At 56.0% G+C, this 19,177-nt stretch overlaps 1 protein-coding gene across 3 annotated transcripts in view; it reads right to left on the reverse strand.

Moving 5' to 3' along the window:
- LRP1 (LDL receptor related protein 1) overlaps nucleotides 1-19,177 on the reverse strand; it is a 90,823-nt gene that overhangs the window by 63,600 nt on the left and 8,046 nt on the right. For all 3 annotated transcript variants that reach the window (XR_009280200.1, XM_058860999.1, XM_058860998.1), the window contains exons 2-6: nucleotides 11,587-11,709; nucleotides 5,344-5,481; nucleotides 3,682-3,801; nucleotides 1,549-1,677; nucleotides 1,148-1,411 (exon numbers count right to left, since the gene is read on the reverse strand). Coding sequence is in view for 2 of the 3 variants with exons in the window: in XM_058860999.1 (XP_058716982.1) it covers nucleotides 1,148-1,411; nucleotides 1,549-1,677; nucleotides 3,682-3,801; nucleotides 5,344-5,481; nucleotides 11,587-11,709 (774 nt within the window). In the remaining variant the exon portion in view is untranslated. The remainder of the gene's footprint in view (nucleotides 1-1,147; nucleotides 1,412-1,548; nucleotides 1,678-3,681; nucleotides 3,802-5,343; nucleotides 5,482-11,586; nucleotides 11,710-19,177) is intronic.

A 19,177-nucleotide genomic window follows, 5' to 3' on the forward strand; every position in this document is an offset into this window, starting at 1 on the left:
TGAGGCCTCTCCCTAAAAATACACCCTGCCCTAAAAATACACAGGGTGAGCTTAAATTAACCATGTGCACACACCCTCAGCAGTGCCTGCAGCCCGCCTGGCCCAGCCCCACACAGACCCCGGGACCCCTGGGACCCCCAGGACCCCCAGGACCCCCAGGAGCCCCAGGACCCCCAGAACCCCCGGGACCCCCAGGACTCCCAGGATCCCCAGGACCCCCAGGACCCCTGGGACCCCCAGGACCCCCGGGACCCCCGGGACCCCCAGGATCCCGGCTCACACCCCACTGCCCCCAGCAGAGAATCGCTCTCAGCTCCGAGATCCACCCAGGACCTTCACTCCTTTGCAGAGATGAGCCATTGCTCATCCAACAGCACAGAGGGTGGGGTAAGGGGGTCCCTCCCATTTCAGGGCCCCCCTGGAAGCCTCCCCAATTTCAGGAGGCAAAAGACACCCCTGGGGGGATGACACCATTGAAGCAAAAACCTGACAGAGACCCGCTGCAAACCCCAGATCCACCAATTCCACCTTGACCAGCTCGGTCAAAGGATAAAAGCAGTGACAGGAACTGTGTCCCACATCCCAGCTCTTCAGCTGTGGCACCCACCCACTGTCCCCATCACCCCACCAGCCCCACTGCTCTGCACAGGCAGAGAAGGTGCTGGAAGCCCACAGGGACCCCTCTTGGGCCTGACTCAGAGAGCACCAAAATCCCCAGCAGTAATTCTCCCTCCCATCCTGACTGCAGAACTGGCACCAAACAGGACACAGAGCTGTAACCAGCAGAAGGAAACTGCCAAAGTGGCACCCACAGAGACATCTCTGGGTTGGGAGCTTGTTCTTGGTCACTTTTTGGGGTGGGACTCGGTCATTTTTTTGGGGTGGGACCAAAGGAAGCAAGAACAGGCATCCCAAAACCTGCTGCACAGCTAGCAGCTCCACTCCTCCCTGTATCCCTTCTCCTCATATCTGCACACCAAAAAAACTACTAAACTTGTTAATAATAATAATAAAAGAAAAGGCAATGACCTGTGGAAAGCTGCCTCCTTCCCAATTTCACCCACCACGGCCTGGGGACATCAGGGCAGTCACAAGGAATTGGGGATGGGGGAGCAGGACGGGGGTCCCGAGGGGAGCGGGCACTCACGGTGCAGACTCAGGGAGATGTTGATGGACCGTTCCTCCACAAAACCCTTCAGGTTGGGGATCTTGGCACACTTGAGGATGGTCTGGGAGGCACTGTCACCCACGTGGACCCAGCACACCGTGTCCTCCACGTAGTTGAAGTCCATGGCCGTGGTCTGCTTGGCGCTGGTGGGGGTGATGTTGGGCACGGGGGCTCCGCTCAGGTACGTGGCCAGGATGTTCTGGGAGTTGGCAATAAGCAGCACAGGAGGGCGATCCACGGGCTCTGGGGACAAGGAGGGGACAGTGGGGGTCAGGCCACACCTCAATCCCGTGGCTGTAACCCCAGGGAAGAGTCCAGAGCAGGACCATGGTCTGCAGAGCTGCCCCGAAGCACCACGCTCCCCCTGCCCAGGCTCTCACCGTTCTTGGCTTTGCAGGATCTGTTGTCTGGCTGCAGGAGATACCCCTCGACACAGCTGCACGTGTAGGAGCCCTCTGTGTTGGTGCATGTCTGGCTGCAGGTCCCATACACGGTGCATTCATCAAAATCTGGGAAAGACAGGAAAAACCCCAAGGTTTGGACCAGAAAAAAACCCTCCTTCACAGCCTGAAGAGGGAATGAAGCTCCCCAGTTTCTCCAAGGTGGAGCTGGAGAGGAGGGGATGATCCCTGAGCCAAAGGGACCCTCACACCAGCCTGCCAAGGAATCCAAGGGACCCCACAACTTTCTGAGGAGCCAAAGGGACCCTCACATCAGCCTCTAGAGGAACTGAAGGGACCCTCACATCAGCCTCTAGAGGAACTGAAGGGACCCTCACATCAGCCTCTAGAGGAACTGAAGGGACCCTCACATCAGCCTCTAGAGGAATTGAAGGGACCCTGACATCAGCCTCTAAAGGAATGAAAGGGACCCTCACATCAGCCTCTAGAGGAACTGAAGGGATCCTCACATCAGCCTCTAGAGGAATTGAAGGGACCCTCACATCAGCCTCTAAAGGAATTAAAGGGACCCTCACATCAGCCTCTAGAGGAATTGAAGGGACCCTCACATCAGCCTCTAGAGGAATTAAAGGGACCCTCACATCAGCCTCTAGAGGAACTGAAGGGACCCTCACATCAGCCTCTAGAGGAATTGAAGGGACCCTCACATCAGCCTCTAGAGGAACTGAAGGGACCCTCACATCAGCCTCTAAAGGAATTGAAGGGACTCTCATACTGACCTCCCAAGGAATCAAAGGGACCCTCCCTTCCAAGGCCACCCCATGACCAGGCAGCCTCTGCAGCAGCACAACCCCTGCCTGGCCACTGAGCCTCCCCCCAGCTCTGCACCTCCATTCCCACTCCAAATCCCTCTAATCTCCAGCTCCCAAGCCCCTGGCTCGGCTGCTCTTTCTTCTGGCAGATGAAAGCGATGCATCCCCCAGAGCTCCACGCCAGAGCTGGGAATGGTCCCTTCCACCACATGAAAGGGATGGAGCCATCACAATCTCTCACTTCCAGATTTGCTTCCATCACACCGATGCCATCAATCCTCACCGTGACCCTCTCCTATTTCCCCATCCTCTCTGAGCCAGGAGCGTGTGCCAGCCCCTGACTCTGTACACAAAGACAAAGCTTTTTCCTTGCTCCCAGTATTCCTCACTCAGGATTTTGGGAGCCACATCCACAGCAGAGGGAATCCCATCCCATTCTGTCCCATTCCATCCCATTCTATCCCCTTCCATTCCATTCCATTCCATTCCATTCCATTCCATTCCATTCCATTCCATTCCATCCCATTCCGTCCCATTCCATTCCATTCCATTCTATCCCATTCCATTCCATCCCATTCCATCCCATCCCATTCCATCCCATTCCATTCCATTCCATCCCATTCCATTCCATCCCATTCCATTCCATCCCATTCTATCCCATTCCATTCCATTCCATCCCATTCCATTCCATTCCATCCCATCCCATTCCATTCCATTCCATTCCATTCCATTCCATTCCATTCCATTCCATTCTGTCCCATTCCATTCCATCCCATTCCATCCCATTCCATTCCATCCCATTCCATTCCATCCCATCTCATTCCATTCCATTCCATTCCATTCCATCCCATTCCATTCCATTCCATTCCATTCTGTCCCATCCCATTCCATTCCATTCCATTCCATTCCATTCCATTCCATTCCATTCCATTCCATTCCATCCCATTCCATTCCATCCCATTCCATTCCATTCCATCCCATTCCATTCCATTCCATTCCATTCCATTCCATTCCATTCCATTCCATTCCATTCCATTCCATTCCATCCCATCCCATCCCATTATCCCATTATCCCATTATCCCATTATCCCATCCCAGTATCCCATCCCATTATCCCATTATCCCATTATCCCATTATCCCATCCCATTATCCCATCCCATCCCACCTGCCCCATGCCTGCCCAGTCCCTTTCCCATGCAGCCAAGCCCCTGCGCTGCTGCAGGACGGTGCCATTGGCCACATCCCCGAGGAGCCCCGGTCCCCAGCGTGGAGTGGGGGCTCTGCCCACCCCAGACCCACCTCTGCAGCTCCTCCGGTCCTCGGCCAGCTGGAAGGAGTGGTTGCAGTAGCAGACGGGGCCGGACACGGTCGGTGCACAGTGGTGCTGGCAGCCCAGTGCAGAGCAGTTGGCCAATTGTTCTACAGGGACAGGGAAGATGGAAGAGAGAGGATGTCACCCAGGGAGGAACAGGATGGACACCAAGGACCAAGGGTTGGGTGAGCAGGACTGCCAGACACCCCACCAGGATTTGCTGGGAAATTTCACGCTGCTCCCACCTCTCCAGAGAGGAGAGAAGGACTGAGCCCCTCAGCAGAGGGACATGTGGGATCCACGGCTGCTCCAGGGAGGGGGCTCTGAGCAGCCCCTGCCATCCCCAGTGCTGCTGACTCTGTGCAGCCCTTGGACCTTGGATCCCTTGTGCAGGGAGGGGATGCAGGTCCAGGGCATCCTGAGGGATGTGGATTCATTAGAGAGCCCAGAGCTCCCCTCCTGTCCAAGCCTGGAGTGCTCAGAGGGGCCAATGTGGGGGTTCAGCACCGGGGTTCCACCGGCATTAGCACCCCCAGGATGTCTGCAAGGGCAGCAGAGCATCCCCAAATCCCTGGGGGAGCAGGATGGGGGCAGCAATGGTCCAGCAGCTGGAGCGGGAACAGGGGTTGGGGTGATTTGGGGTGATGGCTCAGGGTGACAGCTTGAGGTGATGGTTTGGGGTGATGTTTCAGTGTGACAGCTCGGGGTGACAGCTCACCTGCCCAAAGCTGGGGCAGTGGCAGGCTGGGACTCGCAAGCAGCTGCGAGGAAATGAGGAAATGCCTCCCTGGGGCGGCACCGGCCGCAGGCAGGGGGGACTCGGCATCCGGCTCAAGCATCACCGAGGGCTGGCAGCCCCAGCGTGCCCAAACCTGTGAGCACCAGGTGCCCAAAGCCCTGAGCACCAGGTGCCCAAACCTGTGAGCACCAGGTGCCCAAAGCCCTGAGCACCAGGTGCCCAAAGCCCTGAGCAGCTGCCCCAACACAGCTCACGTGGCTCATGTGCTGCCCGGCCGTGAAAAATCAGATCCCACTCAAGTAATGAGAACTCTCACTGAAATATTCATTCTCAGCTCAGGCACAGCTGCAGGAGCTGCCCCAGGCTGCTCCCGTGGGATCCAAGCAGCAGAGAGGAGCTGGTTCCCAGCAGGGAGCCCTTTGGGACCAGGGGTCTTGGTGGAGCGGGACAGGAGCCCCCCACCCCAGGCAGGGAAGGGCTGGGGAGCACAGAGGCTCTGAAATGCAGGGTCAGCCCAGGACACACGTTTCTGAGAGATTAATCTGCACAGCAGCACGCTGGTTTAGGGAGTTTTCCAGCAGGATTAGCCACGGGGACAGGCCAGGAGGGGGGACAAAGCTCCTGGAAATTAGGAAAAAACCACAGCAGTATCTCTTATCTGGACCAGAACCCCAGGCCTGGAGCTTTTAAACCCAGGAGACAATGCAGTTATTTCATGGCTGCAGGCTCAGGAATGATGGGCATTTCACTTCCAAGCGGCTCTGGATAATCTCTGGATCTGTGACCGTGCTGAGCTGAGTGTGGTGGGGCTCACACTCCACAGGAGAAACCAGGGACCTCAGGGACCCGTTGGGGAGTATCCCATGGGGCAGCCCCCCCTTTCCTGGGACCGTGTGCCCCCCAAACCTACCCCGGCAGTGCGGCCCCTCGTCGGAGCCGTCGAAGCAGTCGTGGAGGCCATTGCAGAGTTTGCTCATGTGGATGCAGAGCTCGGTGCCCAGGCAGTTGTGCTCGTTGGGTTGGCAGCGGGACACTTTGCTCTGGGGACCTGCAGGGCACCAAAGGGGACAAGGGTCAGCACAGGGACCGTGACCCCCCCGGGTGCCAACACCCTCCTTGTCCCGAGGCCGTGGCACAGGCAGGTTCATGGGGGGCCCCTCCGAGCCCGGCACAAGGAGACTTAATCTCCATTATTAACTGGAAAAATTACAAAGGAAGCCAGGCTTTATTTTTAAGCTCCTCTGAAAAGAAGTGAGGCATGGAGACAAACAACAAACACACCATAAATCCATTAACAGCCTGAAACCCCAGGAAAAGCTCCTGCAACATCCAGCACGGCTTCACCCCGGGCTGGAGGTGGCTGCAGGGGTGACAAAGAGCCCTGGCACAGCCCCTGCAAATCCTGACCCCCTCCATGGGGTCTCCTCCTCTCCCTGCCCCAAATCCACCTTTCAAGGCTGAACACACAGAGTGTTTCACCAGAGCTACCAACACATCTCTGCCCAGCCAAAACACTAAAATCCCATTTTCCAGGGGCACTTCATGCCTCACACTCCCCTCAGGGAGGCAGAAATAGCTCCGTGGATCCCCCCAGGCCCCCAGTGAGCAGCAAGAAGGGCACAGCACACACCGTGTCCAGGCACGGTCCCATTTTAGCCCAGTCACCTTCACCAGACTCCAGCAGAGGAGTTTGCCCTAAATAAGCTCCAGCTCTCCTTGGAGAGGAGCGTTACATCACACACAGAGCTCCGTGTGCCGGCACATCCTCATCTCACACAGCTCCAGACACCTCTGAGGGACACTGGTGGTGATCCCACCGTGACCCTTGGGCTCCCAGGAGGGGATAAAAGCCCCTGGAAGCACATGGAGCTGTGGGAAGGGCACCACAAAGCCCAGGGTGTGTGACACCCACCCTCCCAAGCACACCCAGCAGGATCCTCAACACATCCCAGCCAAAACTTCCCTGTCCAGTGTGTCCATCCTGGCCAGTGACCCCCATTCCTGCTCAAGGGATGCCTGAGAAAGAGGAATCTGACAGGCTCCAGCTGCCAGATCGCTCCCCTGGCTCTCCATCACATCCCAGTACGCTCCCAGTGAGGCTGGCCTGGCACTGTGGTGATGGGATCTGCACGCCCAGGCTCTGTCACAGCCAGCAGGGATCTGAGCTTCCCCTCTTCCCCAGCCCCAGGGCACCCAGCAGATGATTCCAGGGAGAATTTCTTACTGGGTGCCACTGCACAGATTTATTTTTGCAGAGGGTGGGCCCCCCTTAATTGCAAATTATGGGTTAATTAAGTAACGTCAATATATGAACCAGAAGAATGGAGGGGCTGAAGTGAAGAGCCCAATTCATCAGTCAGAACTGCTCTGCCGTGTCCATTATTCCCTGCAAAGAGCCTGGATCAAACCACTTATCCCAAACAGGGCAGGATTAATCCACAAGCCACTTTGTTTGCTTTTGACCGTGTTGGCGCTAATAAATGAGCCAATTTATTACATGTGACAAGCTTGTGGTACACCCCAAGGAGCTGAATTAGATAGGAATGTTTAACCTCGAAAAACCACTCAGAAAAAAAAAAAAAAAAGGAAAGAAGAAAAGCAATTCTTCCTCCTGCAGTTGATTTGGCAACAGCCCAGGGAGACGCAGATGGGGGAACACAATGAGGGAAGAGGATGGAGGAGCAGGGGTGGGATGGTCCCACTTGGACACGGATGGCAGCACTGAGGGCCTCTGGGTCACTTCTGAACTCATCAGGACCGTGCCAACAGCAGATCCAGCACAGCAAGATGAGGGATCTGAGGCCTCCTGAATGCTCAGATCAAAGGATGGACCAGCCAGGCACCGGCCAAAGCTGAGCCACGGCAAATTCCTTCCTCAGAGCCCCTCATCTTTGATCTCCAACAGGTTGGACACTCTTGTCCAAGTGTTTTCCTCTCAGGAAAGCTCCGTGGAGCAAAAAACCGACTGTGCAAGAAGCAGGCAGGAGCCACTCACACCAAATGAGCAGCACTGGGGACAGGAAGGGACCGGCTTCCACCTGAGCAAAGCCAGGGAATACTTCAAAGGATTCCCCAGAGAGGAAAACCTGGCACGTGCCTGACAGCATTCCAAGAGGCTCGGGCAGGAGAACATCGGTGCCACGCAAACACCGCGGCACCAAAGGGCTCCGGAGCCCCGGCAGGAGCTGCGCTCGCAGCCCGGCTCGAACACGGATTAAAGCAGAGTAATAAAAGTCATTCTCTCCCTGCCAGAGAGATAAGGGGGATGAGAGGCTGCTGGAAGCCCCGGTGCTGGAGTGGCGTGAGAAAAGGCAGCCTGGCAATCCTGGAGATAGCGGGGGCCGTGCTGACAGCTCGGGCTCCACGGGAACGAGCCTGGGCAGGAGCAGGGGGGAGGCTCCACTCATCCCCTGGCCCATGGCAACGGCACAGATGTGCCCTGGCACCCCAATCTCCGTGTCCTGGGGGGCACAGCATCCCCCTGGCTCCTTTCCAGTGTCTAGGGGTGCAAAGTGGGAACTGGAGGTGGGCAGAGCCACTCAGGAAGGTGCAGCCCCTCCAGGTCTGCAGAGATCAGCTGGGGAGGGAACTGCTCGTGAAGAACTGAGAGATTCCAAAGTTTGGGGTCTGTGGTGGTGATGGAAATGCACAGACTCAGTCCCATGGTGCTGAGGAGAGAGGAGATGCCAGGCTTTGGTCTGTGTCTCACAGAGGCTCCCACCTCCCTGTCCTGTCCCTGCCAAGCCTGTTCCGAGGGGCACAGGGGCAGCGGGGGTCCCGTGTCCTCCAGGGATGAGTCCTCAGGGGGACTGGACCAACCCCAAGAGTCTTCCAACATCCATGACCTCCACACAGAGGGACACGAGGTGCATGCACAGCACCTGCTCCTGGCACCAGGCCCCTCACCAGCCCCAGGGGAGAGAGAGGAAGAAGATGGAGAGGGAAGAGCATCCAAGGGGTCCGTGCTCCGGTCACCTGCCCACGTGGATCGAGCAGGGATGCACGCGGCAAGCGGAACACGCCAATCAGGACGGATTTCTTCCAGCCTCCGAGTCCTCCTGCTGTAATTTTCCAGGGCTGCTGATTGACTGGAGCCAGCCAGCCCATCCCAGCCCCCCATCCCTCCCACGGAGGGGCCGTTGCATCATTTTGCCTTAAGGAATAAACAAACCCAGAGCCGAACCAGAAACTGCTCTGGAGGAGACGGTTCTGCCAAGCACAGCATGAAGTGGGAATCTGGGAGGGAGAGCTGGGACAGGGGACAAGGAAATTCTGCTGGGCCCCGTGGTGGATGTCCTGTGGCCCAGAATCCTGGGACATGGGGACAGGTGGTTCCTTGCTCCAGCCTGACCAGAGCAGAGCTCCTGGCACAGCTGCCATCCCTGGTGTCACCACAGCTCTGACCCCTCTGCAGACACCCCCACATTCCCATCCCTCCACCTCACCTACCCCAGCCCAGCTCTGCTTCCTTCCAGAGAGGCTCCACCCCATCTGAAGCAGGAGCACCTCCACAGCTGTGCCCACTGGTGTCCCAGTGGCTCCAAGAGCTCAGACCAGTGAACCTAATCCAGCATCCTAATCCCAAAACACATCTGGGACAGCGATGTCGCCTTTCCAGCTGCTCCCAGGACTCCCAGAGATCTCCTTCCCTCACTCCCCATGCCCAGGAGTGCCGAGGTGCTGAGGATGGGGTGACACTGCTGCTGAGTGCTCCTTCCTCACGCACATCCATTTCGATGGAAACAAACACAAATGAGTGATTCCCCATTCCCAGGAGGCTGGTTTGGAACCATGGACGGAGGGATGGACGGACGGACGGACGGATGGATGGATGATGGATGGATGGATGGATGGATGATGGATGGATGATGGATGGATGGATGGATGATGGATGGATGATGGATGGATGATGGATGGATGGATGATGGATGGATGGATGGATGATGGATGGATGGATGATGGATGGATGGATGATGGATGATGGATGGATGGATGATGGATGGATGATGGATGGATGGATGGATGATGGATGGATGGATGGATGATGGATGATGGATGGATGGATGATGGATGGATGATGGATGGATGGATGATGGATGGATGGATGATGGATGGATGGATGATGGATGGATGATGGATGATGGATGATGGATGGATGGATGATGGATGGATGGATGATGGATGGATGATGGATGGATGGATGGATGATGGATGATGGATGGATGGATGATGGATGGATGATGGATGGATGGATGGATGATGGATGGAAGGATGGATGATGGATGGATGGATGGATGGATGATGGATGGATGGATGATGGATGATGGATGGATGATGGATGGATGGATGGATGGATGGATGGATGGATGGATGGATGATGGATGGATGGATGGATGATGGATGGATGGATGATGGATGGATGATGGATGGATGATGGATGGATGATGGATGGATGGATGATGGATGGATGGATGGATGGATGATGATGGATGATGGATGATGGATGATGGATGGATGGATGATGGATGATGGATGGATGGATGGATGGATGGATGGATGATGGATGGATGATGGATGGATGGATGGATGGATGGATGGATGGATGGATGATGGATGGATGATGGATGGATGGATGGATGGATGGATGGATGGATGGATGGATGATGGATGGATGATGGATGGATGGATGGATGGATGGATGATGGATGGATGGATGGATGGATGGATGATGGATGGATGATGGATGGATGGATGATGGATGATGGATGGATGGATGGATGGATGGATGGATGGATGATGGATGGATGATGGATGGATGGATGGATGGATGGATGGATGGATGGATGGATGATGGATGGATGATGGATGGATGATGGATGATGGATGGATGATGGATGGATGATGGATGGATGGATGGATGATGGATGATGGATGGATGGATGGATGGATGATGGATGGATGATGGATGGATGATGATGGATGATGGATGATGGATGGATGATGGATGGATGATGGATGATGGATGATGGATGATGGATGATGGATGGATGGATGGATGGATGGATGGATGGATGGATGATGGATGGATGATGGATGGATGATGGATGGATGGATGATGGATGGATGATGGATGGATGGATGATGGATGATGGATGGATGGAGGATGGATGGATGATGGATGGATGGATGATGGATGATGGATGGATGATGGATGGATGGACGGATGGATGGATGGATGGATGATGGATGGATGGATGACGGATGGACGGATGGATGGAATGGATGGATGGAATGGATGGATGGATGATGGATGATGGATGGATGGATGATGGATGATGGATGGATGATGGATGGATGGATGATGGATGGATGATGGATGGATGATGGATGGATGGATGGATGATGGATGGATGGATGGATGGATGGATGGATGGATGGATGATGGATGATGGATGATGGATGGATGGATGGATGGATGGATGGACAGATGGATGATGGACGGATGGATGATGGATGATGGATGGATGGATGATGGATGATGGATGGATGGATGGATGGATGGATGGATGATGGATGGATGATGGATGGATGATGGATGGATGATGGATGGATGGATGGATGGATGATGGATGGATGGGTGGATGGATGGATGGATGGATGATGGATGGATGATGGATGGATGATGGATGGATGATGGATGGATGGATGATGGATGGAATGGATGGATGGATGGATGGATGGATGGATGGATGGATGGATGATGGATGGATGGATGATGGATGATGGATGGATGGATGATGGATGGATGATGGATGGATGATGGATGGATGATGGATGGATGATGGATGGATGGATGATGGATGATGGATGGATGGATGGATGATGGATGGATGGATGATGATGGATGGATGGATGGATGATGGATGGATGGATGGATGGATGGATGGATGGATGGATGGATGGAATGGATGGATGGAATGGATGGATAGATGGACGGATGTACAGACGGACAGAATGGACATCCCCCACCCCGAGGAGCTGCAAGGAGAGCTGAGGTAGAACGTTGTGCACCAGCCTCTCGGTGCCCTGGAACACCCATGGAGCGATGGAGCAAACCCAGAGGAAGAGGATTAGGAAGGAAAGGCATACATACATATCTCGGGAGATTCATCCGAGCCATCCGGACAATCCTTCTCCCCGTCACAGCGCCAGCCCTTAGATATGCACGTAATCTGATCTTTGCATGCAAACTGTTTGGGGCTACAAGTCTTCGGTGCTGGATGAGAAAAGAAATAACGATAATAAACAACATCAGTTTCTTCCCAAGGACAAGTTGTTTCAGAAGAAAAATCAAATTTCAATTAAAGGCCGAGATTGGTTTGGGGTTTTGTTTTTGGGGGGTGCGTGGGGATGATTTCTTTCCTATGGCTTGGCAGAAGTTTGAGCCTGGCACCGGATCCATCAAGTCTGCCTCTAAGGAAAGGAGGAAATTTAAGCTGGAGCATTAATTACACCGGGAGAAAACAGGAGTCGAGCGCTGTGATGCACTCGCAGATTTTAAAGATCATTTAACTTGGATGAATTAGCTCCTGGGAGCCAGAGGCGCTTCGTTTTCTGTGCTAGGCAAGAGAAAAACAGGGAAAAAACAAGAAATTCCAAATGAGAACAAATTAAAAAGTAATGCTTTTTTAAATCATGAGGACAACAGTGGGATGAGGATCCATCCATCCCATGTCCAGGACCCCAGGGCAGCCCAGGGAAGGGTGATCCCACATTTCTGACCGGACACACGGAGGGGGGAAATGGACAGAGAGAAAAGCAACAGGAAAAGCCAAAATGCAGAGTCTGGGGAGGGAGAAAGGCTGGGAAGAACCTCCTGCCTTGGGGGGGTCGCTGAAATGGGGGGGGACACTGCACCCCAACAAAGGGAGGGGCTGAAGTGGGGGCTCACTGAAATGGGGGGGTCACTGAAATGAGGGGGGTCACTGAAATGAGGGGGGGTCACTGAAATGGGGGTCACTGAAATGGGGGGGTCACTGAAATGGGGGTCACTGAAATGGGGGGGGTCACTGGAATGGGGGGGTCACTGAAATAGGGGGGTCACTGCAATGGGGGGGTCACTGAAATGGGGGGGTCACTGAAATGGGGGGGTCACTGAAATGGGGGTCACTGAAAGGGGAGGGGTCATTGAAATGGGGGGGGCACTGAAATGAGAGGGGTCACTGAAATGGGGGTCACTGAAATGGGGGGGTCACTGGAATGGGGCTCACTGAAATAGGGGGGGGTTACTGAAATGGGGGGGGTCACTGCCATGGGGGGTGTCACAGCCATGGGGGGGTCACTGCCATGGGGGGGGGGGTCACTGCCATGGGGGGGGTGTCACTGCCATGGGGGGGTCACAGCCATGGGGGGGTCAGTGCCATGGGGGTGTCACAGGAATGGGGGGGGTCACAGGAATGGGGGGGTCACTGCCATGGGGGGGTCACAGCCATGATGGGGTCACTGCCATGGGGGGGTCACAGCCATGGGGGGGGTCACAGCCATGGGGGGTCACTGCCATGGGGGGGGTCACTGCCATGATGGGGTCACTGTCATGGGGGGGGGGTCACAGCCATGGGGGGGGGGTCACAGCCATGGGGGTGTCACAGCCATGGGGGGGTCACAGCCATGGGGGTGTCACAGCCATGGGGAGGGGGTCACTGCCGTGGGGGGGGGGTCACTGCCATGGGGGTGTCACTGCCATGGGGGGGGGGGGTCACAGCCATGGGGGGGTGTCACAGCCATGGGGGGGGGGTCACAGCCACGGGGGTGTCACAGCCATGGGGAGGGGGTCACTGCCATGGGGAGGGGTCACAGCCATGGGGGGGTCACTGCCATGGGGAGGGGGTCACTGCTATGGGGGGGTCACTGCCATGGGGGGGGGGCTCACAGCCATGGTGGGGGGGGTCACAGCCATGGTGGGGGGGGTCACTGCCATGGGGGTCACTGCCATGGGGGGGTCACTGCCATGGGGGGGGTCACTGCCATGGGGAGGGGGTCACTGCCATGGGGGGGGGTCACTGCCATGGGGGGGTCACTGCCATGGGGGGGGTCACTGCCATGGGGAGGGTGTCACTGCCATGGGGGGGGGTCACTGCCATGGGGGGGGTCACTGCCATGGGGGGGTCACAGCCATGGGGGTGTCACTGCCATGGGGGGGGTCACTGCCATGGGGAGGGGGTCACTGCCATGGGGAGGGGGTCACTGCCATGGGGGGGAGGGTCACAGCCATGGGGGGGGGGTCACAGCCATGGGGGGGTCACAGCCATGGGGGTGTCACAACCATGATGGGGTCACTGCCAGGGGGGGTCACAGCCATGGGGGTGTCACTGCCATGGGGAGGGGGTCACTGCCATGGGGGGGGTCACTGCCATGGGGGGGGGGTCACTGCCATGGGGGGGTCACTGCCATGGGGGGGGGGTCACTGCCATGGGGGGGGGGTCACTCTCCAGCCGCACCCCGGGGGTGGCCGCAGCTCTTGCAAACCCAAAGCAACTGCGAGCCCTTGCTCAAGCAAAGGCAGCCACACACGCAATTCCCAAAACATTCATCTCGTGGCATCCCTGCTCTCCTGCCAAATTCCCCGCTCCCAGGATCCACTTCACTTCCTGCTCAGCCCGGGAAAGGGGGGGTCTCTGTGTCTGCATCTTCCTCCTGCCGTGGGGCTGCTCCACAGCGAGGGAGCCTGCGAGGGGAGAGGACGGGGACGATGCTGTCCCTAATCCCAACCCCATCCCTGAAGGGTGGGAGGAAACTTCCCACCGTGTTACAACCCCGATTCCTCCTGGGAGCCGCACAGGGCTTTGCCTGATGCGGTTTGCTCTGATGGAAGCGCGGCTTCTCCTGCCAACCCTTCCCTTCCCTCCCTTCCCTTCCCTTCCCTCCCTTCCCTCCCTGCTCACCGGCGGCGTGGGAGCTGCTGCTCGGCACCACGGCAGGAGCTCGGCACAGCCAAGATGGAGACTGGACAGATCAAAATGGATGGAGCATCCCTGTCCTTCCCCTCCACCTCCCCTAGGCCAGAGGCACAGCCTGAGCGTGTCCCCTTCCTCCCACCGGGCTCAGGGACAGGATCCTCCTGCTCCAGCTCTGCTCCAAATCCAGCCCTTCCACCCCCTCTTCCTGGCGGAGCTCATCTGACGCCTCCATCTCCCGGCCACAGGCGCATCCAAGGCAGGATTCATTAAGAAAACCACAGCAAAGAACTGACACTCTCCTGGGTTTCCTGCTCCTCCTCATCCTCCCAGGTCTCCAGCAGCCACAGCGTGACCCACGGGTTTCACTTCCCGAAGGAGCAGGCAGAGCTACAGGAGGGCAAATCCCTGGGAACCCATTCCCAACTGGCTGCTGGTGGGATGGGAAATCAGGAGCTTGTTTTGCACTGGGGCCTCCAATCCTGGAGCGGGGATGCTCGAAGGAGTCAGCACCAGCATCTCCAGCACCAGAGCAGAGCACATGGGATTCCTTCCAGCATTGATACACGCTTCCAGACAGATGGAAGGATGATCCCAGAGAGCTCCTCACCACCACAGGACACCCAAACCCATCCCCTCCACCATTCCCAGTCACGGGAAGAGCCGGAGGCACCGCGGCCACCACGGCTCAGGGCAGGGAGAGGACGGAAGGCGATGGCTCCCCGGGCTCCTCGGCAACCCCACGCGTTCCCTGCGCATTCCCTGTCCTCGCACAGCGTGTTCCCAGCGGGTTCAATGCCCTCCTCTGCCCGCCTCGGTGCCAGGTGGACAATTAGAGAAGGTGTCTCTGTTCATGCATCCCTCGCACGGAGCCAAATTCCCTTCCCGAGCCGGGCGCTCGCCCCAGCGGCGGCGATGGCAGCGGAGCTCCGGCTCCGGGATCGGGAATAAAGGCGCCTTCATCGGCGCACAATGGGCGGCTCAGAGCGGGGCCGGGGCAGCTGCAGGGACACATCCCTGCCTTGGCAGCCAGAGGAGAGACCCCGGCTCAAAAAGGGACTCAAAGGGGACAAAACCACGCTAAAAACACGGCAGAAGTTTGTCAAAATAACCGAAAGATTGGGGGAACGGTGGTGGAAAAAAATCCACCCAAAGGAGGGTTGGAAAAGGAGAAAAAATGGTTGGAAAAAAAGGCACCAAAATGTGGCAAAAATAAAATTTAAAAAAAGAGATCTAGAAAGTGGCGAAATAACAGGGCCTCAAAAAAGGCACATAAGAAAAGGGGCCCCTAAAAGGCACAAAAATAAAGAGGTCACCAAAAAAAGGCCCTGCCCCAAAAAAAGAGCCTCTCAAAAATGGGATAAAAAAAGGCCAAAAAAAGACCCTCAAAAAAAGGGCCCCCAGAAGGCCACAAAAACAAAAAGGCCCAAAAAACAAAAAGGTCCAAAACCAAAGTAGTCCAAATAAAAGGTCCAAAAAAAGCCAATTTGGGTGCAAGAAAGGGGATTGCTTTCCAGAACAGGGTGAGAACAGATGTCTCCCCAGGTGGGAAAGGGACCAAAACCATGATAACAGAATTCCACAGACACCCAGAGGCTTTGTGTTGGAGCGTGGTGCGTTGGGAAAGGGGTTGGCAAACACAAACACCAAAAAATATCTGATTTTTTGCCTCAAATAAAGAAATGGACACCAAAACAGGCTGGTGGGGAGGTGGAGAAGCAGATCCTGGAGCAAAAGCCACGTGAGCTTCAGTGCACGGATGAGGATGACATAAAAACCTGGACAGACTGGAAGCAAAGCACAAAAATCTGAAGGAACTCCTGTCCTCCTTCCTCCTCAGCCCAGCTCCTCCTCCTCTCCTCGGGAGGAGGCGTCCGGCCAGGAAACGGCGCTGGCCATAAATACGGGCTGGGACGGGCGCGATTCGCAAACCAGATGTTCTGGGGGAGAAGGGAGCACAAAAGGGAGGGAATAAACCCACTCCAGAGGGAAATATTCCCACTCTGTGCTCCTCCAGGTCTCCATCCCCAGCTGAGTTGGCTGCAGCACCCCCAGAACAGGGAGGGTTGTTTGTGTTTGGGGCAATTTCGGCCTTTCCTTGGCAGAGGCTGTTCCATCAGCCAGATGAACATCACATCTTCATCCCAATGTTCCTCCTCTTCCTCCTTCCCTGTGGATTGAGGCTGAAATTCATGGCCACTCTCCCCAATCAGAGCTGAGACCCCATGGGACCCCCCCAGTGCCAGCCTGGAATCTGTGACATGGAGCCTTCAAGGCACAAACCCAACCACATTCAGCACCCAAAATCCACCAAAACCACATCAGCCACCTGAGGATTCATTTCTCTCCCCCACATCACCCGCCCTTTGTGCCCAAACTACAGAAAAAAACAGGATTTGTTCCTTTTCTGTGTTTTCAGAACTTCCAGTGGCCTGGAGTTTCTCTGCAGCCTCTGGACAGGCGCTGGGAAAGCCAAAGCCTGGAGCCCATCCTGGGCTGGAGCTCCAGGCTGATCCTCAAACCCCAAATCCTGTAAATTTTCCGGCTCCCAAAAGCTGAACCGGTTAATAGAGACATTTAAAATACCAACCCCTCAGGTTTGAGGCACATTTTTCCAGGGGGGGAAAGGGAAAGGAAAGCTCAGCTGTTTGTTTTGCATTGAAACACACGATACCAAAACAATTCAAATGCATTTTTGCAATTCTTCCATCCGGCCCCCTCCGAATAGGGAAGATTCAAACCAGATCCCTGCTCCAGAGCTTCCAGGAGCGACAGGGCTCCTGGCCATTCCCGCTGGAGAAGCCGCAGGTATGTGGCCAGGCTGGGGGAGGGGGATGGCCAATTGCTAAGTAAATATTGACTTAAAAATACGATTTTTCCCCACTTTTCCCTTCAATTCCGGCTATGGCATTGGAATCACGAGGCATTCACCTTCCTTAAACAAAATAAAAAGGATTATTTGGAGAAGGCAAGGCTGGCTGTGCTGTGCCAGAGGTGTTGGAATGGCAGTTCTGTGCCATTCCTGGGACAGGCTCTGGCTGGATGTGGGTGTTCACTCCAATTCTCCCCCTTTTTGGAACCCCCGAGGAGACAACAACAAATCCAACCAAATCCAGACCCTGCCATCACCTCAGCCCCAGCATTCCGGTGCTTCTCTGCTTTTCCATCCCTGGTTTCTACCCACGTTCCCAGCCCTGACCAAGGGATGACGCCGATGGGAAGCAGCTGGAAGATCTCACCTGCCCCCAGAGCCATCCTGGGCTATGGGCAGGGCTGTCACCCCCCTGTCACCCCCCTGTCACATCCCAGAGGGACATCCCAGGGCTCAGCACCCTCTGCTCATCCATCCCCAGATCCCACCAGCACATCCCCAGCCCTTTCCCACCGGTCACGTTCCACACATTCTCCTGTGATTGCCCACCTGGATGCTCCCCATGGCAAGGGACACCCGTCCCTCCCCATGGGACACGGACTGGGAGCCACTGGAGCCCCACAGCGGCCACCCCGAGACTGGGAGATGCCACCCCAATGTCCCCCTTCGGGAGCAGCGGAGGTGACAACTCCAGAGTCCCCAGCAGCCCCACGACACCCCCACTGGGATGGGATCGACAGCAGCCAGGACCTGCCTCCAAATGCAGACAAAGGAGCAGAGCGAGGATGGAGAGGACGGAGAGGAGGAGGAGGAGGAGGAGGAGGAGGAGGAGGAGGAGGAGGAGGATGGACGGGCGAGCGCATCCCAAGGGAGGCAGGAGATGGAGGCAGGGAGCTGCCCACAGCATCCCCGTGGATGGGGGAAGGGGGAATAAAATCATATTGCGGCTCCCAGGGCTGCGTCCATCCCGCAGCTCGGCGTCACCTGACTTCAAACGCATCCGGGGGGAGACGATTTCCATGCAAACACATCAGGAAATCTGCGAGGAATGCGCTCCCCCCTCGCCCAGCCCCTTCCCCTCCCGCTCCCCAGGCTCCAGCAGCTCCGCCGCCTTCAGATGAAATCCATTAAAAAGAGGGGAAGAAAAAAAAAAATGGGGAATAAAGGAAAGATTTGCATTTTAAACCAAATTCAGGAGCCGGGAGAGCCGTGCCGGAGCGCGATCCCCCCCGCGTCCCCTCCCGCCTCCAGCCCCACCGAGAGTCCGCAGCAGAACGAGCTGAAAAATGGCAGGAGATGGAGCCAGATGAAATGAAAGCTCCGGCATTGCCAGAACTGGGGATAATAATAATAATAATAAAATAAAAAAATAATAAAAAATTTAAAAAAGAGCTGTATCATCCAGACTGCGTTGGGGAGGGGCAGAAGGGGCAGCTCCAGCCCCACAGCCGGGGGGATTCAAGGGAGAATCCCGCTTTTTTGGTATCTTTCTTTTTGCAGCTTATCTGCAATTTAAATGGGGAAAAAAAGGCGGGGGGGGGGGGGGGAAGGAAAAAAAGAGAAAGAAAAAAGCATTTGCAGCCAGGAGAAAGAGGTTTAAGTCCTCTGGGTGCAGTTGGATGGGCTGCAGCCGGCCCTGGCCTGTGGCCATCCCTGCCAGGGTGCCCCGTGTCCCCTTTTTCCTTCCCCGTGTTCCCTTTTTCCTTCCTCAGAGCAGGGATGGGGAAGGGGCAGAGCCTCCCACCTCCCCTACCTGCCCAGGCTTTATTCCCTGTATTTATCCAGGAGTGGGATGTTTATACCCTGGGCAGTTGGGAACCCAAACAGGATCCGCAGTGGTTATTTATGGCCTGTGGCTGGAGCTGATAACGCTCCCTCCAGAGCCCTGCCTGCGCCGGGAATAAAGCAATTCCACAGGA

Source organism: Poecile atricapillus, chromosome 35 (assembly GCF_030490865.1).
Source record: "Poecile atricapillus isolate bPoeAtr1 chromosome 35, bPoeAtr1.hap1, whole genome shotgun sequence".
Taxonomy (NCBI): Eukaryota; Metazoa; Chordata; class Aves; order Passeriformes; family Paridae; genus Poecile; species Poecile atricapillus.